The 24289-nt window shown below is 41.9% G+C and overlaps 1 protein-coding gene across 5 annotated transcripts in view; it reads right to left on the bottom strand.

Moving 5' to 3' along the window:
• Positions 1–24289, bottom strand: part of ctbp2a (C-terminal binding protein 2a) — a 64605-nt gene that overhangs the window by 21552 nt on the left and 18764 nt on the right. For 2 of the 5 annotated variants that reach the window (XM_075478444.1, XM_075478446.1), the window contains exon 2: positions 23392–23558. In XM_075478444.1, the coding sequence (XP_075334559.1) occupies positions 23392–23449 (58 nt within the window). In that variant the 5' untranslated portion in view covers positions 23450–23558. Of the gene's footprint in view, positions 1–1544; positions 2403–12553; positions 14826–23391; positions 23559–24289 lie in introns of those variants that run through there. The other 3 variants (XM_075478442.1, XM_075478443.1, XM_075478445.1) reach the window with 3 other exon arrangements.

The raw sequence follows: 24289 nt of genomic DNA, 5'->3' as shown, positions 1-24289 counted from the left end.
CCACGGATCTTAAGTGAAATAAACACCATTCACATTTCTTACTGCTCACTTCTCTTCCATTTCTTTTCATGTTTTCCCATCTGTCCACTTTAATGCTACAAGAAGGAAAAAACAGCAGTGTAACACTCTCTGGTGTGCATACATGTTAGCAAAAATCCGGCGCCTGCATTCTTGGGAGTGTCTGCTTTCTTGAGTGTGTTTATGATCCCCTGGCATCTGTAGAAAAAATAGGGGAGGTGTAAGCTTTTCTTTGGCAGACTTGCCTGCTGCAGGCCCCCACCGGACCCTTTCAGCGCCCGGCTGTGCTGCCGCCACCCCAGCCTGTCTCTTGTTCCACTATGTGGCCACACAAAGACATTGTTTGTCCTTCCCTTCAGCCAGTCCCCCCCCCCGCCACCCACTACCCACCCTCTCCAAAGTTATCACCACCCAAAAGCTCAGCCAAAGAGGTGAGGGAGGGAGGAGACAGGGAAACAGAGAGAGGGACAGGGTGGAATCACATGGAGAAGTGTAGTAGAGAGTAAAGGAAGGAAGGGGACAACATATGCCAACACAAAGATATCACAGCTGGTGTCAGTGCTCACTGACAGCAATGCAAAGTGAGAAAGAAGACGGGCCTCCATCCTCTTTAAAAGCGCTCAGCAAGGCCGGGGTCCGAAACAAAGGCAGCTGTCGGTGCTGATGAACAGCAGACAGTGCACTCCAGCTTTACTTCACATGTACTTATAGAAACGAGTGTGTTCAGGTTGGGAGCATGTGCACACAAAGGCACACAAATCTAGCAGGGAAGGGAAGAAATCAAAGATCTGTTACGTTCACAGAAAATCAAATCAAATACAAAACCACCAAATGAATGAAGTCTGATTGTTGAGGGAAATACTTTAACTTTTTAAAATACAGAATAACCGTCCAAAAGGAAATTCCCTGCAGCGACTTTTATCCCAAGCAGTTCAGGGTTGTGTCAATTGCAATGTAAAAACACCTCAGCTGTAACATTGACATTGACTTTAAAAAAAGCTGCTGTAAACCCTTCTCTTGATTTTGTTTTTATCTGAATGGCACCGATTGCTTTAATTCTCTTTACACCGATCTTTGAGCTCCAAAATGAGCAGCGAAAAACGATACGTCACGAATACCAAATAAACGTTTTTAAGAGGTAAGAAAAAAGCGTGTCTGACACTATTAACCCTCACACAAGGAGAGCCACTCATATGCCCAATCCTCTGTGACCTGTGACCCTACATATGACAGGCCATCTAATCTTACCCTCCTCACGCTGCTGTGCAGAGCTCTGCGGCTGCAAACCCAGGAAATACTGACACACTCGCAGGGGTGCTTGCCCTCGTGCACACACACTGTTTTCATGACACACTTCATTGCAAAAACATAAGAGGCTCATTAGCCTTAAAGCCAACTCCCTCCTCCCATCTCGCACCATTACCAGTCCGCACACACAAACACACCACAGATTTTTATTATTATGCCTGGTGAGAGCGTGCACACACATACACAAACACATGCATGACGTGAAACATGCTCCTTGCCTGGGAAATGCTGTCTCCACATTCTCCAAAATCAGGTGCTGCACATGGCAGGGGAAATGTTGAGGTCAGGGACAAAAAAAAAGAAAAAAAGAAGAAGAAGAAGAAGTGGGCGTTGGTGTATTCTCACACTGTATGCCCTGGGGTTATCCTCTCCTCTTCCTCCAGCCTTCCTCCCCCTCCGTCTAACCTCCCTCACTGTCTTCTTTTGCTCTCCTGCTGCTTGTTTGCAAATCTGTCCTCCTTTGTCACCTCACCCCCAGAAGTTCCATTGCTGAGACGACTGGTACTCTTGAAGGAAAAAAAAATGGACGGTGGCACAGGAGGGCAGTGGGTGAGGGGGGAGGACAGGGGAGCGACGATGGTCACTCCTCCCACCCGTGCAGTTAAATCGGTGCCTTCAACTCCTTTAATCTCCAGAGAGGGGGAGGAAAAAAAAAGGGATCTCTTTTCCTCTCCAGCCAGCGATCGGCACTTGTCTGCGCTCTCCCCTTTCCGCCTCTTCAGCCGGATCACTTGTATCTTTTCTCCCCAGCCTCCTCTCTTCCCCTGCTCCGTCTCCCTCTTCTCTCCCTTCACAGCAGGTTTGGGCTGTTCATTCAGACGTCAGGCTCACTCCGTCAGCCTTTTGTTGGAAGTCACAGAGAAACGGAGGGAGGGAGAGGAAGGGGTGGGGGAGAAAAATAGGGAAAAAAAAAAAAAAAAAAAACGACAGAGAAAACAATCCGACACCGCAGATATGCAGGAGAAGAGAAAAAAAAGGAGGTAAATAACAGAGACGTAAGAAAAGCACCAGTCACAGCGAGAGGTGCGGCACTCCTGGCACACGTACGACTCTCTCTTCCATTCTCCGACCTTCCCCTTCGCATAACATATTTTCCTTCGCTCTTTTTTCCTCCCCTCCCTCCCTCCTTCCTTCCCTCCCTCCCTCCCTCCCTCTCTGTTTTATTATTTGTGATCTGGGCTTCACAGTCCTTTAGGAGTGCCAGCCCTTTCCCCCCGTTTCCCGAGTCTCACTCCCTCTTACCCACAAACTCTCCTTCACAATCTGACACTGCATTTTTTTTCGTGTCACTCGCTCCGCGCCGTTTGAAATGGGCACAACTGGTTTTGCATCTCAAAGAGCCATTAAGTGGCTTTTCTTTTGGCTTCAGCAAATATATTTGTCACGCTTGCATGGACGTAAAGTTGAGTTTCGTACAAGGGCAAAGATGCGAACTTGTGTCCAAGAATGTTGGGAACCTGTGTGTAGCGTTAGTGGAAAAAGGAAGAAACTGTTTGGAACGCATTTAAACTATATAAGGTTGAAACTAGCATAAAAACAATATATTAAGTCTGGAAATTGAAATGTTTTCGTCTTTTTCCTTCTAATTTGAACTGGTTTTGAATTCGACATCAAATTAGCACATTTGCCACTTTTTTCACCTCTTCTTTTAATAATAGTGGAACGTGTAGGAGCTGAAAATGACAGCTGCTGTGTGTTCATGCGGGCAGATACAACCAACAATGGAGTTCAAACGAATTTGTGACCTCCAATAGCTGTGGGGAAAATTTCATATCAAAGACGGTACGACTGAGTTGTACAAAGAATATTTCTAGCTTCAACCACGATTATGTTCTGACCTAACCCAAGTAGTTTGGATTTCTTACTCTAACCATATAAAGCCTATAAAAAAAATAAAAAATAAAGCCCTTTGTAATTGATGATTTTGCAATCCTTCCCCATCAGGAGACCTTTGTTGCTATTAAAGGAAACCTAAAGGAATGGATAGAACTACTTTGGAAGAAAGATTGTGGAGTCTGAGGTGACCACCGACATGTTTATGCTGTATACATGTGAGATGTGCTTCATTCAGTTCATTCAGTATTCCACAAACATTCCCTTTAAAGACAAAACTCCGGCAGTTTCAAAATTAATTCTCACATGTAAAAATATCTACAAGTGTCCAGACACATCTGCAGCTGAGCTCTGAGGGTGAGAAGTCTGTTTCTCTTTCACATGCAGACTTGCTCTTGGTAACACTAACTGTATGAAAATCCTTCCTGGAGTCCAACTGATCCCATGATTTACAAATAAGCACAGGAGTAAAGATTAGTGTGTTTACTACTACACCTGTCTGAGAGGGCGGCCCGACACAAAGCCACTTTTGCCTGGAAGGATTTCGGTAATGACAGTTAAGCGCGTGATCCCAGGTCACCGTACATTACTTTTACAGAAGGAACGCACATCACCCAAACATCCCAGTTATGAAATTATTTAAAAGCAGGAGCTTGTTCGTTGATTTGTCAATCAATGGAAAACCTCTGAAGGTTCAATTTCATTATATGCAAAGATTTGCTTTCAAATGAATAATTAATCAATCATGAAAACAATTCATCCATAAGTAGTGGTAGTTCTAAAATTTTAAATGACAACACTGTTGATATATCATTGCTTTTATTCTTATAGAATAAGGGCTTATCACGGACACAGTTAGATACTGTAAACCTGCTACAATTATTGTTTGATTGACTTATTGACGGTGATGGAAAACCTTTGGTAGAACACGTTACATGAAGCCTAATGGATTGGATGAGCTACATCCATCATCTCTTCCATCCCCCTTTACAAGCATCTCTGGCCACTTCAACACTACAGACATGGAAAGTGAACGTCATCAAGTAGGAACACACATGGAGACATGCAAGCAACAGACTTGCACTGTGAACGAACATAGCTATTTCCCATGCTATCGGAAGATTGGACTGAAATGCCTCAGGCATCTATTAAAATCCTCAATTCAAAGAACTCCAAAATTGAAATGTATGTGTTTTGTAAACCTAAATATATTGTATTCGGTGAAATGCATTTGTTAAAAGTTAGAATCCAGTCGCCCGCATAGTTCTAGACATCAAGAAACTATGATGTCAGAATACATTCAGTCAGCTTTGTACAACCTGTAGTTATATCCTCTGCAGTCGTTCAGAAAAGATTTATTAGATAAATAAGAAACACATTATTGATTATGCAGGAGGGCAAATCATTCCAATAAAATGCGGTTTGCAGATTAAAAAACTGCTGAAATTTGCACGAGTGATGAGGCAAAACGCATTTTGCCTTTTTGTTACATGAAGGATGTTAATGTCTTTAAAACCGACATGATTCAACAAGAGCTGAGAATGAGCTATAAGAAATATATAAATAAATATATATTTTATATATATGTATATATACTGAAACTTAGAAAGTTGTCCTTGTCACTTGTAACGCATGTGTCCACACACTATTTATAATTCATTCAAAATAACCACAGTTCTTAATGTCACACCGTGTTATCTCGTTTTTTCACCTAGAACAAGTAGACCTGTGAGGGCGAGTCACGAAGCCAACGTCAAAGTGACAAAAACTGCAGTTTTGTGAATGGAACTGACTTCAACAGCGAGTCAAAGCCCACGGCCCACCATGTTCAAATGCTCATATCAACAACAGGAAGAAAAAAAACGGTTTTAGATGCAGTTGCTTATTCATCTCTCCATGAGAACTGTACAAGGTTAACTGTCACATGAATTAATAATATCACGACTTGAAATTGTGCACTATTAGGGGTGGGTGAGCTTGAGTTTCCTCGTGTACATGCATAATGTGCTTGAGCTCCTGATCAGTTATATCTTTTATGGCTGGGAAAAAAAATGGTTCAATGCTGAACTTCAAGCCTTATGCCACCCATTTCTTTTTATATAAAGCCAACAGAAAATTAACCTTCGTTAATACAAGTTACAACATACATGATATTATACCCGCTTTAATTCCTATGTAGCACTACTGTATATCTATGTATGTGAACACATGGCTTCTTTCATAATTCATATATGAAGGGGGTAATCACTCAGACATAAGTTAAGCACATGTGAGGATTTTCAATTGTACATAACAAAAATCTTTTAAGTTTTGGAGTGTGTGTTGAGTTTGTTTTGAAATGAATAAATCATGACGTAAACAATGCATAGATTTCACACACACTGCGGTGCACTGCATAAATCAGCAGTAGGGACTTTAAAGGGCTTCATAGAGTAGGTTTGGTTCGAACATGTAACTGGAGCCCATAAACCAGACCTGCGGTTTAAAAAAAAAGGCTTCATTCATAAAAAGAGAACTCCAGAGAAAGAAGAGCCTTCTGTATAATTTGACCTCTAAAATTCACCATCCCATCTGCCTCCAGTGATCTACATGTGAATCTGCTGCCAAATGAGTTTCTGGGGAGAAGAGCAGGAGGAAGAGAGATGGCACAGCTGCAGGTGGACAACAGATGTTGAGTTTTTTTTTTTTAATGTCCTCTCCCATTCAAACTATGTCCGTGCATTGCATCAACTCTCCAACACCATCATTCTCCCTCTCCACCTTTTCCTTCTCTGTGACTTGAGCCAACTGGCCTGATTACAAAGCAGAAAGAGATGTGAGAATGATGGGAGCAAACAAGTGTGTGTAATGATGGAGGATGAATGGGGGACTGTGTTGCTTATTACAACCTTCAAGCATGCTTAGACCAATGGAGAGTGAACAGGCAGCAATGACAAATAAAACAGCGCACAAATGTGCTCAAAAGCAAATCTGATTTTACTGCAAGACACCGACTCATCCATCATTCAGCTGCCTTAGTTTCCACACGCTAAATGATGTGTCCTCTTGCAAACACATCTCAAAGACACAATCTTTCAGGATTGAAAATGCAGTGAAAACATACAAACAAACACATATCCTCGGGTCTGTGTAAAACTAGAAACACTGTGAAACACTATCCCATTTGCAGCCCACTGTGATTGTGAACGCGCCTGACATGCCTCCTGACAAATGCATAATATTTCCCTTGGTTGCAAATGAGATTCATCGGCACCTCTTAACAGTATCTCCCCTCCGCTTTTGTTAAAACACAGTCAAGCAAAGTGTCAAGTCAAGCAAAGTGTCAAGTCGAGCAACGCTCGGCTGCATACGTATGCATGCACACGTGAGCATGGTCAGCTCTGCGTCCTCTTTACTTTTACTTTTACGCCAATAAAGATTTCATTTTCTCAAAATGAATCATTCAGGGTGAAGGGAGGAAAGAAACGGGAGGAAGAGATGAAAAAAGGGAGGAAATGAGAAGGAGGAATAAGAGAGAGCGAGGTGGGAGAGAAAGTATCAGGTCATTTAATGCAGAAGGTAGGAGTGAGGAGCTTTCAGCTACTCATTTCATTGCTTTCTTTATTCATATTCTCTTTGAGCTGCATTTGTCTCACCTTCTCTGCCTGTCCTCGCTTTGCTTCTGTACCCAACAACCAGCTGTTAATGTCAATATAGAACAAAAAAAAAAAAGGAAGAGAAAAAAAAGCCAAAAGGTCAGACTTTGCCTCTCCAGATCCAATTTCTTTTGACGGCACCTGCTCTGTATATTATCTGCAAGCTCTTTGCTAATACATCTGCTACCAAGCAGACACCCAACAGGTGTTATCCGCTCTCAGAGGATTTCAGATTTCTTTTTTATGATGTTTATACAGTAAAGAGGTAAGATGGCAGGATTGTATCTGACCTGTGCAGCTTTAGTTATAAAACAAGACTCCAGATAATTTAGCAACTGTCACGAATCAAGCAAATAGTGAACATTTGCCATGTCAAGCAATGCAAATGCAACATCTTCATGTCCTGTCTGTTTGTCTATTTTTGAGCATGTTTGATTTTGAACTTTAAGTTTGTTAAAACAATTACATTGAAGATAACACGTTGAGCTTTGGGATGCAGAAATTGTGCTCTCCTATCCACTGGAGCATATTTCAGACTAAATTCGTCATCAGATCCCGAAAAAAAAAAAAAAAAAAACTATCATGGCTTCTATTCAAAAGAAAAATAATGCAGAGGTGGTTTGATTTATGTTTATGCAAATCTTCCGCACAAAAATAGCTGAACAGAAACTTACCCTAACCTCATATTACCACCCCATGTGGATTAAGCTGTTAAGAAAATGGATGGATGGAGAAACAAAAAAAATGATGATTCACGTGGGTAATTAGCATTGGCCTAGAGTTTTGAATAAAGTCACGCCCTTATAATTAATTGAAAAACAACAAAATGCGACTGTTTTTTGCTTTATTTTTCTTTCCACAAAATCTGTTGTGCATCTGTGTGGCTGAGAAGTCCTTCCTCCCATCCTTAATTTGCTCCAAGATAGCATGACAGAATTTTATATATATAGTATATGTATAAAACCTCCCACTTGCACTCCTCCAAAAATCTCCCAGACTATCACTGCCTCTCAAATCAAACCCTAGTCAGTATTTCTTTTGACTAATTTACAGCCTTGTCTGCATTTTTGTTGCTCAGTCTTCTTCTCTGTCCTGCCACTTTTGCTTGGGTTCATTCACTTCCCATCTACAAATCACCAAATTCCCTCATTTTTTCCTATAGACAAGCTCTTTAAACCACAACCACAGTCATGAATGAATGTGCTGAGCTTAGAATGACGATCCTCTAGAAACATGTTTCTCCCATTATCTTGTCTAACTTTTTCTTTTTTTTTTGCTAAAAGGGAAAAGAAAGAGAAATTGGGTTCATTGTAAACACAGATGCAAAACAAATGGGGAGAAGACACAAAGACCAACTTGAGGTTTCCATTTGAGTAATTCTGGAAATAAAAGAAAAAGATAAAGTAAGAAATGTTACTTTCTTATGATGGAAAAGAAGTCCATACTGTGCCTTAAACAAGACCCCCGAAAATTAATTAATTTAGCAATTAGTTCAACACAACTTTTGCCTCGCTGACATATGTGATGTTTTTACTTTAAATTCAATTTGTGTGTATGGACGTGTTATGTATTTAGAGTACAGTTTATAACTGTAATTACAACTTGACCTCTCTTGTCATTTACGCAACTACAAACATATGGTGACAGGTCGCAAAGTAACAACAAATTCTCATTTTGCCTCGCTCTAAGCTGCTGTAGTTATAAGATAAATCATCATCACACATGAACAGTTGAGTTTGTGATTTTACCCTCAGGCCTGGATGTGTTTGAACTTATCCAGCTGTTCTACATTATTGTAATCGCAGTTAGGGGGAGAAATTGAATTTCATATAACGAATTAAATTGAAATCAAATGAAAAAGTGTTTTATTTATCCCAAAAGAAAGATATAATATTGCAGAGACACCCCCGCCTCTTTTTAATCAATCATTAAAAGCTGTCATTGTGTCTGGTTCTCGCAACTGACATAAATTAACTCCTAAAAATGAAATAGGAGAGGGCAGATATTCAGAGGAACACATAATAAATTGTCTTTATGCACTGAAATCTGTTTGATCCACTGAATCATCACTCAAGGTCATGGCACTAGGCTAAAATAAAAGAAATCATGATGTGAAAAGTACAGTGACCAGCAATATCACCTTTAACTGTCATTCCAGATTAGGGTTAGTGTTTGACCCTCGATGTAAATGTGAGATCTGCCAGCTGACCTCGTCTCTATGGAGACTCTAAAGTTGACTGACAGCTGTCACCACCCTGTTTCTCCTCCCCACCACACAGCCAGCAATCTGTCCCTCCATTTCCTCCTTCCTTAATCCCTCACTCAGACCAACAACTGCCTATGGTTTTAACCTGGACCCTGCATATGTATAATCTGCTATCTCCAAAACTAATATCCCATAACCTTACCATGCCATCACGCTAGGCCAAAGAAAGGAATAAAACTGTGTCACGCAGAGCAGGGTTGACCTAAAATCCCATGAGAGGAGTCAACACGCTCAGCACCCTAAACAAGGGTGGGACAGAATGTCATTTCAGCTCGTGTGCATATGTGCACCTATAACTTCACAGGATGTAAGCTGTCAAGATAGGCACGATACATACGTAAAATTCAAACAGTTTTAATTTTCTTTAAATAATTTCCTAGAAAAGTAAAAAAAAAAAAAAAAAAATACTAAAGAGGAAGTTTGCACCAAGAAACCCAACAGACTTGACGAACACAAAACAAACACAACGATAATGAACTCCTGTTTTCCAGTTGTGCGTGTAGTTTAAGAGACAAGACCCAGAGACAAGAAGAGGTGTGTCTCTGCAGCCCTCTGCAACTTCCTCCCTACTAAAACAGGGCACTAAAAATGTTCTGCATCCCTGCTGTGAACCACAAAACAGCATCAAACCAAAGGAAAGGAGCAATAATGGAAATCTAGAGCCTTAAATAGACAGAATAAAAAAAGTCTTCAGAGTAAAAATCTTTTCAAATTTAACTGTGAATGAAGCAACACTCCCGTACAGAAACCTCCGCAATCATTCCCAAGTGACTTATTATTTCCACATGATATATGCATTGCTGAAACACAAAATACCACAAAGTCATTTTTTTCCCCCAGTATTACGCTGCCTTGTCCCACATCATCATATTATGTTGGAGAGGGGGAGGGGTGGCCCTAGTTAGTCAGTTAGTCCTGCTCAGGGGTATTACTCTGAGCATCATATACTAAGGTGGGTGGGGGCAGGCAATTTGTGTTTGCACATGGCTTATTAATTTAAAAGGGAAATGCTGTCCCTGATGAATTATATGAGATTATCTGAACATCATGAGGCACCACCAGCTATTGTGATACGATTTAACAAATGCAAAACAGGTTACTGCTTCAGCTTATTCAACTGAGAACCCATCACATCAAAATAGACAATCCAAGTCTAAAATTCGTATATATTGCATATGACGTGAATGAATATAATTAAGTCACACTTTTAAGCGTATAAACTCTGCCAGCCCTTTTGTAAAAGACCAAAGTAAGGAGTAAATCTACTGTTTTCTGGTAATGGACAGATGCTTTAACCAGAAGCAAATCTGCCTACGATTACCACCAAAACTCACGTTGCCTAGCAACATACAATTTAGGAATATGCTCTCAGAGCAGCTTTGCCGACATGTCCATTAAGAGATGAAATTACTAAAGCAACAAATGTCAGCCACATGCAAATAAGGTCTACTCTGCTGACTGAGTGTGTGCTAACAATGTGATGTGGCAAAATTGAAGAAATATGTTTCCAAAGAGGGAGTCCATGTGAGCCAAGAACAAACAGCGTGTTTTGACATTGCCAAGTAGGCTAATGGGAATATCATAATATCTGCCCTCTTGGGCCTGTGGGTCTCAGAGACGACTGCCTGAGTAATTCAGAGTAAGTCATTTTTTTCCCAACCTGCCTTGGACATTTCAAGTCTGTTTAAACCTGTTGGCCATCTATATTACAGCAGAATGAGAGTATCTTTGGATTAGCGTAGCCATGAAAATAGAGGATGTGAAGGATTGAGCCTCCCTCTCTTTTCTCATTGCAACCTACACTGAGAAAATGACACAATCACACATCAGCCATCGGGGAAGTTAATTCGATTTTATCCGTCTGGTGACGCTGCAAGTGAGCCTCCAGTGAGCTGATGTTAATGGAAACATCAACAAAAAATGTCGGGAAACCACTTTTATCAGGATGCGGGACTGAAAAGAACATATTTTGGGAATCGGCTTTTGAGTTGAGTTGTGAATCCAGAAAAATCGGAGATACTACCCAAAGGGATGCACTGATTGAATGCATTTGATTTTATCTGATTTCTTTTCTCCACTGAAATTACACAGCGCAAAGAAAATCAAACATTGTGTCACGAGAGGAGAATGATCTAAAAGAACAAATTTAGTTGTTATTGTGCAGGTTGGTGGTACACCTTGACTGCAGGAGGACTGAGGTAATGTTATATGGTCCGAGTGGCAATAAAGCTTTTTGATGGCACTCTGAGGCCTTCTTATTATCATTTTGAAAGAAGACATTTGAGTTTAGTACAACAGAGGCCTGGGGGGCTGAGCAGGAAGGAATTTATCACGAACAAGTGCAGTTACAATGACACCACAGCTGAAGGGCTACAGACAGCTAATGCTGCAATCACCATTACACAATCTTCCTGAATCCTGGGAAGGGGAGGCAAATACAATCTCACATACTGTACACAGATGACTGTTGCAACAGATGTATAGCCCCTGTTCCCACACAGTTAAGACATCTGTACACATTATCTGACCTTTACAGTTACAGAAGTCTTAATGTGAACTGTTCACACATGAATGCTTTCAGCCTGCAACATGAATGTGGAGCACAGTTGTTGATATTTAAAATGTACCAGAAAGGATGCTGACAGCTGTTTGTCCAAAACCCTCTATACTGCACCCTATCAAGGCTCTCCACTTTTAATGCGGTGTTTCTCATTCGGTTTCTAGTTCTGATTCGACACAAGTACGACATCACTGAAATAATAAAGGCTTCACGGAAAGGGAAAAAGAAATCAGATAAATCTGGCTCTCATAGAGATAAACTGATGAGAAAATATTTTAGGATCATGACAAATACAAAAAAAAAGTAGGGCATGGGAAAGATTGTCAATAGGATTGTGTTTAAAGCAAAAGTTATGATTAACTTGTTCTTAATTGAAAATCGTGACAACGGATTTAGAGAAGATAAAAGCAGCACCATTAAGATTTTCACTTCACTTGCCTAGACAAGAGGAAAAAGCACATCCTCTCTAATGCTGATGAAGTCAGTGTCAACAGAGGGCAACTGACCAGAAAGATTAAAGGATCCAAAAAATCCTGTATTAACATTTTGATTGTGTTTGGAGTTTAAGGTCAAGTGTCATGCATCATATACCAGTAACCGTGCTTAACTAAATACATTTCACACGCCAATGTTCTGAAAGCAACATGCAAAAGTACTTGGTGGACAGAGATGCATTCACTTAGAAAATATTCAAGTTAGTGAATGAAAATAGAATTAAACAAACGGCTGTAACCTACTAATTATATTTTTTTCTCAGTGTACTGACTTGCTCCTAGAAAAGATTAACAATGCAGCAACACTGGAGATACTGAGCAATAAGATGAGAAATGCAAAGGCTCATGCAAAAATAAGTTGTCTCGTATATTAAACCAAACCTATTAAAAATCAAACAAACCGAAGATAGCCATGAAAAAGGGAAAAAGAAGTATTTACTTGTGTCTGGAGATGCCATTGTGGAAACGATGACTGGCGGACCTGTACGTCGACTTAGTTTCTGGTTGGCAACCAGGACACCTTGGCCTTGAACAGGTGCTCCCACAGGGACGAGGGCACTGTCTGATGCAGGTCCCCCACCCTTGCGTATCAGCTGAGGACTAGGGTGAGGGCTGTGCATGGGTGATAATGGCAGTAAATTCCTGTCCCTCTTCATCAGCTCCATTGGTACTGTGTAATTGGTGGAGTATGCTTTCGGCACCTGTTGTGGTGGCTGCTGTAAAGCTGGCAGGGATATGGGCATTTGCTGTGGCATACCTGGGATGGGGTGAATAGATCCCGGTATAGCAGGCATTGATCCAGTGATCTGCTGTGGCATTATTTGCATTCCCTGCATATGCACCCCGGAGGAGTAGGCCGACATAGGTCTTGATTGAACAGGCATAATGGTTCCAGCATATGGCCCTGGGGAACGAGGTGGTTGGTTTGGGTAGCCAGCAGAGGCTTCAAGGAGGTGTTGAGAGGGGGCACTGCTGGGCCTCCTACCTATTACTTCTCCCATTCTTGGGGAAATTGTTTGCATAGCCCCAGGAGTCTGTGAGTGCATTAGCTGGGGATCCATGGCTAAAGCCTGTGGAGGGTGTTGTAAATGGTGGTGCTGCTGCTGATGATAAACATCTGAGCGATGACTAAAGCTATTAGAGCGTCCTCGCAATGGTGTCTGAGGTCGTGAGGGTGCTGGAGTAGCCTCAACTGGCCTTTTGTAGTTGTGGACAAAGCGAGAGAGTACACGAGCCTGGCCAAGGTTGGGGGCGACTGTGCGGAAATCGTTCTCCTCCATAACAGCTAGCATGCTTGTGGAGTCAAATCCCTGCTGAATGAGTGAGGAGATGGTACTCTCTGAGATGCCCTCATTTCGCAGTAAAGAAAGGAATTCTGGATCAACTGTCTTCTTGGGGTCCACAGGCAAAGGTGACAGCAGGGCAGCTGCGGGAGGAGCAGGAAGAGGAGCAGGAAGTGGAGTGGCAGGTGGAGGAGGGGCCGGAGCTAAGGCAGACTGCACAGGGGCAGGTGCAGGTGGAAGAGCTGTTGCAGTTTGCAGTGGAGCAGGAACAGGAGCTGGCATAGCATAGTTTGAGTCAGACACTGGCATGGCAGGTGGAGGTGGAAGGGGCTGTTGCAGATGCTGCTGCACCTGTTCTTGGTGAAGCTGTTGCTGTTGAATTTGTTGCTGCTGTAACTGCTGCTGCTGAAGGTGCTGTTGTTGTATCTGTTGTTGCTGAAGTTGTTGTTGCTGTAATTGCTGCTGTTGGAGTTGCTGTTGCTGTAACTGCTGCTGTTGTAATTGTTGCTGCTGGAGTTTCTGCTGATGCAAATGTTGTTGGATTTGCTGCTGCTGTAATTGTTGTTGCTGTTGGACAGTATAAGGTGAAGCTGCCTCTTGCCTCATAACCATACCTTGACTATCAGGATCCACCACCAGACAGGTAGCAGCCTGCTGCTGTGGATCCAGTGGGCGACCATCCACATCAGAATAGACTGACTGGCCGGTCAGAGGTGGAGGCTCACTGGCATACCGAGGGGATGTATGCTCAAAACCATAGTGAGCAGGAGATGGCTCCCGGGAGGGCAAACGCTGTTGGCCATCTTGTATCATCTTGGCAGCAGTTACAGCACCAGGTTCCCTATAAATTCGATTCAACTCATGGGCGGTAGGAGGAGGGGGAGGAGGAGGAAGGGGTGACGTAGGTGCTTGAGGTGCCCCTCTCCCTGCCTGACCTTGATCCCACACAGCTCGAGTCCCAGGTGCCATCCCAAAATGTGAGCCTGACCTGCTGAGCGGATGAGGATGAGGTGGTGGAGCCTGGTGCTCTGGCCGGTAAAGGCCCTCAGGTGGCCGTGGAGTCATAGCTGGGTCGTGAGGATAGTAATCCTGATGTGAAATGGAGCCTCGGTGAGCCATGGGTGCCCGTTCGTAGTGGTTTAGATCCGGCACAGAGCCCTTCCTAACCCCCCGTGGGTCGTGACGTTCTACGTAAACCTGTCCGTAGGGAGTGTCTTGATAGGAATACGAAGCACGTTTCAAATCCAGATCTGGAGCTTCGTACCACCGTCCTCCCTCCCCGTATGACAGGGAGTTACGTCGACCTGTTAATCTTGCTTGCTGCTCGTATGCACTGTCACACTGCCTCTCCCACTGACCCTCATTCCCCCCTAATGTATCCCAACTGTGGGAGCGTCCAAGACCTAACTGTTTGTTCACGACAAGCATTGGCAAAAAAGGTAAAACCTGAAAAAAATTTAAAAGACACAAAAAAATGCACAAAACAGAAGAAATAGGCTCCTGAAAGTATGTTTGAAAGAGCAAGTCTTCATACACAGCTGAACAGAATAAAATGTAAGGAGGAGGTAGAGAAGGGAGAGTAAACTAACAGAGAAGGCGCACTGTTTCACCTGATATGAGGTTGTAATATTGTAAGTCCGAGCTATCAGGTGACTCCCCCTTCAGCTGGCAATCCTTGAATAATTAATCTCTGGTCATGCTGGTTTGTTGTGCGAGAGGAAAAAGGACACCGCACACAAAAACATCCCCATCACACAAAACAACACAAACACTGTAGAGGAAACAGAGTAACTCCGTGGAAGACCCGGTAACGGGGTGCAGGCTTGAGATAGTCACCAAACTGTTTGCTAGTAGAACAAAATACAAAAGAGGATAGGTTGGGTTATAGGTTGGGATGGGTAGGGGCTTTTACTAATCCAGTACAGTTTATCTCTCCCCTCTCTGGGACATTTTACTCGCTCTGACGATTGCTATGAGGGATTACATCTAAATAAAGCCGGTTTAATTCCACTTCCTTCGGTGACGTCACGTGATCCAGATACTGGTGAATCTGGTGATGATGGTGATGCCAATGATTTTTATTCCACCCCAAAAACCCCTCGCTCTCTCCTTTGAAGAAACCTACCTGAAGCTGCTGCTGATGTGCTGTCGTCAACAGGTTTCAGATCAGCTAGATTCACAGAGCGGGGAGGGGAAGCCAGGCAAGGTGCACAGCTTCATTGAAACAAATGAAATACAGTACTCTTAGCTAAGTCCTGTGTGCTGTCAGTAAACATCAAATCCACTCTGATTGGACACTAATCTCCGGGCCCCATGCCTGCAGCAGAGCCACCACGCAACTGCTGCCCAGCTTGCTCTGAAATGTCCTTGATGGATCTGTGGTGCTTACTGTTTGTGCCTAACCCTGCTTGATTTGGGATCAGTCGGACATGGTTTCTATGTTTAAACTGCAGGACACCGAAAATGACAATGCACATAGATTGCAGAACGAATCATAAAATGCACCTTCAGAGCTTGTCCTGTTTGACTTCCACTCTCAGCTGTCAATAGGACTGTCTGCTCTGTCAAGGAAAATGATAAATATCTGGAACACATTAGTTGTACCCAATATTGTTTTATTTGGCCATTAACATTTCTACATATATTAAAACAATATGCACCAAACTGTCTGGAAAATAGAGCACCTTCCCCCTCTTTCACAAATCTCCTCTGATCTTCACTTAAAGAGGATCTGTAATCTGTATTTGCCTCCTTGCAGTGAAAAGTAAAACATGGAGTATAGTGCGTGTGCATCATTGTGTGTGTGTCTGCAGTTTGTGGAGGGGGGGAGGGTTATTTTTGTAGCAGCAGTTAATCCACAACACCTTAAACCTTTGCCTTTAAAAGAAACATGGGTGGTGACAAGCGCAACGGAAAAGGAGCTTTTTCCACATTATGAACTGCTATTATTTCACATAATGTCTTAGCCACAAGGTGCACGTCAAAATTATATCGAAAGAGAGACTGCTTTGTTTAACCATGGTGATGGTACCTAATTTCCTGGCTGAAAGCAGATCCCTGGTGGAACCCTGTTTATTAATGTATGAAAACATTTGTAAGGTGAGGAAGTGTCCATTTGCATCCATATCTAGTCAGAGACGTAACCATAGCAAAGCAAAGTCACTGATACTTTAGATCAGGAAAATAGTCTCAGCATTTTGAAGGAAATTTTCAACATGCGTTGCAGAAGGCCTGTCAGTCACTGTCACAGATATCTTGTTTAATCGCAGTTATGTAATCAGAGTGGGAAGAGATCAGAGAGGAAGCAGGGTTTTCTGCAGATTTTACAAGACAAAAGGAAACAGCTGATGGCACTTGCTCTAAAAACCACCACACAGACAAAAGATAACTTTTTTTGTAACTACATGAGGGATTTCTAAATCCCTCATGTAGTTCAAAGAGGGATTTAGAAAGGGAAAGGCAGCAAGATGGAGCCATCAAAGAGATCTAAAAAAAACTGGAGTAAAAGTTAGTAACCCTTTTAAACAGGTTGGATTTTACTGTCATTTTTCATGTAAAAGCCCAGTGTTTCCTGTGTTTTAAACTGATCTTTTTGCTGTCGTAAATTTCTTATGCGTGTCCAAATTCATTCAATAATTTTGTGCTAAAAATGCTGTCTACAAATAGATAACAGCAAGATTAACAATTTGACTTACACTTAAACATAACAGACTGAAATTAGGAGAAAAATGTTTCCAGCTGTCTGATACATCCACACATGCATACACATCTAAGTCCGAGCCAAAAGGGGCTTTTTTTCCCTCCAATTCTCTTCTACTCGTCTCATTACTTCATCTAGCGTGGTTCTCCAGAGACTCAGAACAGCAGAGTGGGTCACACATCCCCACGCAGACAACCTCGACACGGAGACGAGGACAGAGGCATGTTCTCGGGGTTTGCTGATCTATTCCTGACAGAGAAGTAAATCACTTGGTTGCGTTTGTCCCAGGCTAGACAATGTTTCACATTTGAATTCTGATGTTTCTCCACTTGCGGTATACTGTACACACAATGCCAGATTCATTGTAACAGAAGGATTTAGGAATTAAGCTGGGGTATTTAGAGCAAATATACCACTGCCACAGCACAAGCTTATAAAGACTTACGGCTCGATTGCTGAAACGTATAGAAAACACAAGTGAAGGTGAAATTCAGGGTTCTTTTACAGCCCCAAAACCAAAGCTCAACCAGCAGTAGAACCAGAGCTGGATCACTTTATGTGTGTGTGTGAGCATGCATGCCTCCCAGCAGCTTTTCATCAATTGAAAACATTTGGCCCATCATGAAATGAAAAATACAACAAAGAAGACCCTGGACTCTAGAGCAGCTAGAATCCTATATCGGAAAAGAAGGGGACAACATTCCTCTCCCAAAGGTCCAGCATGCGGGTAAATGCTTTCACCGTGTATTATGTGTGCATACTCTTATCAGATGTTGGAGTCTGGGGGTTAACATGCAATGAGCTGATTTACAAAATTTCCCATCACCACTCCAGCCACAGAGCCACACAATTGCTCTGCATCCTTTTGACCTCGCTCTGCTCGTTTGCTGACGTGAAAGAGACAGCAATGGCTGCGGCACTTCATTTATGTCCCTTTTTATTCACACGTGTAATCCCCCACCAAAGCCTTGGCCTTGGTCCGATGTGCATACATGAATAGGAATCACACGCTAACTGAAAGTGAAAACTGCTTCCAAACAGAAATAAAAACAACTGTCTCCTATAGTGTGACACATCACGTACCAAAGGCATGATTTGAATGTTAAACACGCTGACTTATGCATGAGCGTGTGGCAGGAGGCACTAAGTGAAAATGAGATTACATTGCCAATACTGCTGCAAAGAGTAATGCTGTCAGATGAATTGCAATGCACATCTAACAGACAATATGTACATAGCTGCTGTGCATGTGAATCCAGTTGGATTATTTGTCTCTAAAAGCATCTCCATATGGACTAAATAGACATGTAAATGCATGTCAGCAGCACTGAAGATAGTACTTATCTAAATGGTTATAATGCATCTGGCGCTAGTGTAATATTCTGAAGTGGTACACATTTTTTTTCCATTGTTCTAGCACACACACCCACACGCAGATGCGGTCGTCTACTAAATTTCCTCTATGTCAGCTATGTTACGCAGAGTTCCCTCCACCCATAATCCATCTCCTTTGGGCACATCCGAGCAAACCTTCATCCAGTCTGCTTTCTGATCCAAGGAAGCCACGGGTCATTTTAATACTTCACAGCTGAGGAGCTCATTTCCAACTTTACACAACTGCTAAACTGTATGCCAGCTCAAACAAAGGCAAACGGACAGTAGACGTAAGGAAATGAACATGAAAAGTCACACTCAAATTATAATAATAATAACATACTCGAATGTGCCGGAAATTTGCCTCCAAAAATAACACTTTTGCCATTTTTCAATCTGCGCTCTGCTCCTACTGACTTTGTTCTCCTCCCTGCATCTCCTCAAAGCCTATAAAGGGGTCATGGTTTTGAGGAGGCGCATGGAACAAGCCCGAAAGTAGGGTGAGTTGTGTCAAGAGCAGGGGGTGTGGTTGGACATTACTTCGATGACTTCGTACCTGAGCCTTGGGGAAAAAAAGAGAGGGAAAGAAGCAAAGAGATTCAATAAAGTCCGACCACAAAGCTCAGGATATGTACCCCACCCCACTACCCTTTAAAGGAGGATGACATCAGAACTCCTGCGTGCATTTTTCCTCATCCACCACCAAGGTTAAACTGTTCAGCATGTAGCATTTGTCAGGTCTGTTAAATGTGATAATATGAATACGGACGGGCTAAATTAAAAGGTATTTCAGTGTTACTGGCAACGCAATTTACTGTAAAAATATTTTCCTGCTGTACACAAAAACAAGCATTAACATACAGTATCTTTTCAGACACGAAGTGAAACACTTTGAGTCATCATGACAAATTCCACTACCCCACCTTGTGGTGTTTGCATCCAATCACAGATGCACAACTTGTACGAGTAAATCAGCATTCAGGAATGAGCTGTCCTTAATACGGCGACCTACTTCACATCGCAGCACCCCTCACTTCCCATCTCTGCCTGGATGAGTCAGTTAGCTCTGGCTAAACGGCTATGGCAACGACTTTGCGCTGCACACCGAGCCAATGCATGCTGGGAACACAGATGGAGCAGACAGAAGGAGAAACAGGCAGGCAGAGAGTTAGAGAAAAAGGGGGAAGGATAGAGTATGGGAACTGATGCTCACAACAGATGTTTGTCACAGTTCCCTTATTGCGTTTACACTCTTCTTGGCAGTAAATTAAACCCACAACAGAAGGAACATTTGTGCCGTATACATTTTGGATGCTGATATCTAAACTAAACATTGCTTTTGTAGGCTTATTAGAGAAATAACTGTAGTAATTTGGATAATTAAGAGGTAACTGATGCATTTTTTTAACAGGGTTGCGCCACTTCTTCATATTGTCTCGTAAAGCCACAACAAATTAGAATTTTCATTTTCTATTTAAGGGCGACAAATTACGCCTTTTTTTTATGAGCTGACACAACTTCGTGAGGTCCCAATGAAATATCTGTTTGGTCAAAATAACACAGCAAAACCTTACAGCAGTTCCCTTTTCATCCATTAATTTCCACCTCTATGCAAGCAGATCATTTTAGGAGATGGAGTAACCCTCTCGACTCCACCCTGCCCCTCTTCTCCAGGGTCAGCCTCTTTTGAGATGTATAGTACTTAATATCCTTTAGGTCGAGTATTATTAGCTCATTCATTTCTTCACTTCTGTGACCTATATAACTAATTATAAAATTTTATGTGAAGAGCAAATGGAAAAGCAAGAGCAAAAGAGCTTCAACTTCCCACTCAAGATAATGCAGCATCACCAGGAGTCGAAGCAAAGGCGGAGATACAGAGGAAGGAGGCTGTATGACCTCATAACTTTACCCTGCAAACCTGATGGACTGTCACATTTTCAAATGGGGGCCCAAAAAAAAAAGAAAGGGGTGCTAGGGTTGTGTTTTTGAGTTGATAGTGATTTCTGACACTCAAATATGAGCTCTTAAGCACAAATAAACCCACAAGATTTTCCCATAATATATCCACTCCAATCTGCTAGTATTCCATCATTTTTTTTTCTACCAAAAGAAAACATCCTGGAAATGCTTTGTTTTTTTGTTTTATTCCTTAAAAAAAAAATAGCATAACCGTTGCCAATATATGTTTCTCCAGTCAACTTGGCTTAGCTTAGAATTTTTATGAACTGAATCACTTTTTGGCTAAGACAGCAGAGGTGCAGTTACGTGCAGCAAACACCATACAGATATCAAACAGACAGCTGTTGTCTGGCTGTCGTCTGCTCACTAAACTGATCCCAGTTTCATTGTTTCCTTGGTAAAACCCCAATTGAATTATTAATTGTCACTGACAAAAGTATTTTTCCAAGTCAAAGACTCAGCTTGCAGCTTTCCAAATGTGAGTATTTGCTGCCTGACTCTATTTGATATGATTGCATTCTGAGTAAGCCTTTTGGACTTGGCTGCATAAGACCAAAGTGAATTACAGATAAATGATAAACCCTGCACTGTTCCAGTAAAATCTACATTCCAGCACCATGACTACTTTTCATGGGGGTAAACAGCCACACTCCATCAGCCGTTTTGAATGCGATTCGGGCCACAGGCACGGCTCAGTTAGCCACTCATCACAATGAGAAAAGATGTAATCAATGCACTCTGCTGTGAAACAAGTATTAGATTGACACAGTTATCCTCACAAGATAAATGGAGATTAGGGAGGCTGCTCTCGCTGTCTCGCCAAGCGCGTCCCGTGACGGCATCACAATCGCTCCATAATGTTCTTATTTTTGTCAATACACGTGATATGAACTATGATTTCCATTTCACGCCTCTGTCCTAACACTCTGTTTATAGACAATGGTGGGTGCCTTTGACATTACGATGCAGAACACCCCATGTCTCTGGTTTTAAAATACCCTTTTTTATATGGTTGAGTAGATTTAATACTACCGTGAAAATGGCGTGATTCAGTACCCGCTGATCTTTCAACTTCCCCGATGTGGACCAGCCTCCTCTACACACTTTTTAAGAGCAGCCATGGTGGCTAAAATCCCCCTTCCTCTCTGGCAGAGTGACTTCATTGTTGATAAGAGACAGGGACGTTGCAGGAGATGTCAGATGCAGCTCAGAAAATAAATTGTAATTAGATTTTTTTGATTCCTCCTGTGTGAAAAGAAAATGAATGCAATGAAATGCCTAAAATATTGGTGGAAATGTGTTTCCAATTGGAGAAGGGGTTGGTGGTTTGGAAAGTTTTGAGATGCCACATGTGGCTCTCATTCTGAGGGTGGAAACAGCAGCATCATTGCTGCATTTAGGAATCTATAAAATTGTGCTCCTGATTCTCTGCGGGATTTTCCTCAGAAATGAACAAAGGGGAGCACTGTTTATTCGATACGATGGCTTGTCAATGTAAAGCATGTGAATCTTTTCACAAATCAGAAAAATCAAGTTCAAATTTTAATACAACATAACCTTGCTTTATTCAGTTTTATGGAAGGGAATCGCATGACTGACCAGCTGCGAAAAGAGCAGACAAAAAGATGATGTGTGAAAAACATCTGGGCGCGTTCATACCATGAACAATGGAGAACACAATATAGCTGCAAGTCCACGTAAAATTTTACTATAAGTCTCGATTGGTCAGACACTAAAGATAAAGAAGGTTAATGGGACCGTTTCAGTTAATTACAAATATAACAGCAGTTACTTACTGTTAAGTTTCTTTGTTCTTAAACTTTATATTTGGAGATGCAAATTGGGTCTCGCATACAGCCAAAAAAATGATAATTGGCAAATATGTTGAGGCAGAAATCTGACTATAGTATAATGTTCAAAAGTCTTTTACAGAGAGGTTCTCTTTTAAAGCACTCCGTAAATCAGAAAATGTTGTCATCGATATTTTACACAATTTTACAAATCAAGTATGATATAATTGGGCTCAGAATCGTACATAAACAACCCCCATAATAAATATAGCAATACAACTGTTAAGTAACTGCAACTGAAGCTTAAAGGGGAACTCCGGGGCATTTGAAGCGCATTTCCATTGCTAGAGGTTGTCAAATACTGATAGTAGGACACAGAGAGGTGCAAATCTGCTAAACCTTCCACGTAAAACAACAACTTGCACACTGCAGAAACGTCACACCACTTTATAAACCATCCGACAATAAAGTCACAAGCCTTACCATCAAAACCATATGCATGGTTCTCACATTACTGGCATGGGGACGTTACAAAACAACTTTATAAACAGCATGTAACTCACCGGCTGGTTGTACGCTCGCGCATGTGAAAGCCAAAAAGAGTCGATGGACGATAATCCCATGTACAAAACAATTATCTTCTCTAGAAAAACTGTGTTCAAGTATTTAAAACATTAAAACAATATTACTGGGCATGTATTATTGTACATGTCTTGCTTTGTGTACACACACAGATATGTTAATGCACAAACGCACACAAATCAATCCCACAACCCTCTATAATCAATCCAAGGGCTCAGAGGAGTTCTTCACTTTATTACAAACTCCCGTCTTTATCTCTTGAGCAATCTGGAAACATCAAACTCAAGTCTCATTCGGCCATCAGCCAGGCCTCCTATACCCCTCACAGACACACACACACACACACACACTTCTCACCCTCCACAATACATCCTTTAAAGATGAAGTTTGAAGCCTCAGCTGGTCTAAAGGCTCCCTCTGACACACACAAACACACTCGTGCAAGCAATCCCACTTGCTTTTCACTGAATTTGTTGCAGCATGCTGAAAAAGCTTAAGTTCTCGTGGAAACTTCAGCAGTGGAGAAAAGCGGACTCAACGTTACGTGTGCACACACAGAGACACAAGCGTTTTTTTTGCCACTCACCCTCACAGATCTTGTCCAGTCGCTGTCGTTTCACTTTATGTTTGTCCACCAGGGCCATGCTGTCACAGCTCCAAATGTGTCCTCCGCTCTTGATTTTTGTGCTCGCCCTCCTCTCTGATCGTTTCAGTCTCAAATCCTCGAGAAGTCAGTTTGTTGACGGTCTACACCTGAAATTCAAGAAACCACAGACACAGGTTTCCTTTTTATTCTTTTACTCTTTTGGGAAGAAACAAACACGCTACAATCTGTAGCAAAAATGCTGCCATTTGATGTGCTGTAGCGGTCTTATCCTAGAACTAATTTACATCTGCTGTGCCCTCAGGAGGCCACAATCAAAATACACTGTACACACAGCAACTTACAGCGACACATAATTTTGAATTATGCCAAGCAAAACATCACTTACACTACATGAAAAATGTATGCTGTGCAGAATTAAAGACACAGGAATGTGCACGCTAAGCAAAAGTGAATGAAAATGCAGAGTCAGTGGTTACAGAGTTGAGTAAATTTTAGCAAAATTTTTTTATTTGGGTCACTTATTTAGTAATGATTTCCAGGCTTCCTGGAAGTACATTACAAAAATTGGAAGCTAAGCAATTTTGCGGAGTTGCTTCTATCTCATAGGCTTGGCAGTATCACCAAACTGCATTTTAAAAAGAAAAGAAAAAAAAAAAGAAAAGAAGAAGAAATCTGATTTACTTTTCAGAGACTCTCCACTAGAGGGAGCCTCACCCCAGAGAGCACTATTTGTTCAAATTAGATTAAGAAATGTCACTTCGGCAACCAGAGCTCCTCGAGTGAAGTAGAACAGAGCACAAGCTGACAAAGACAGACAGAGTAAAGGAGGAATTTAACAAATCACGATGCTCATTGCTGGTGCCACTCTGAAGAATAA

This window comes from Odontesthes bonariensis, chromosome 2 (genome assembly GCF_027942865.1).
Source record: "Odontesthes bonariensis isolate fOdoBon6 chromosome 2, fOdoBon6.hap1, whole genome shotgun sequence".
In the NCBI taxonomy this organism is placed as follows: Eukaryota; Metazoa; Chordata; class Actinopteri; order Atheriniformes; family Atherinopsidae; genus Odontesthes; species Odontesthes bonariensis.
This window is presented reverse-complemented; position numbering and strand designations above follow the sequence as displayed.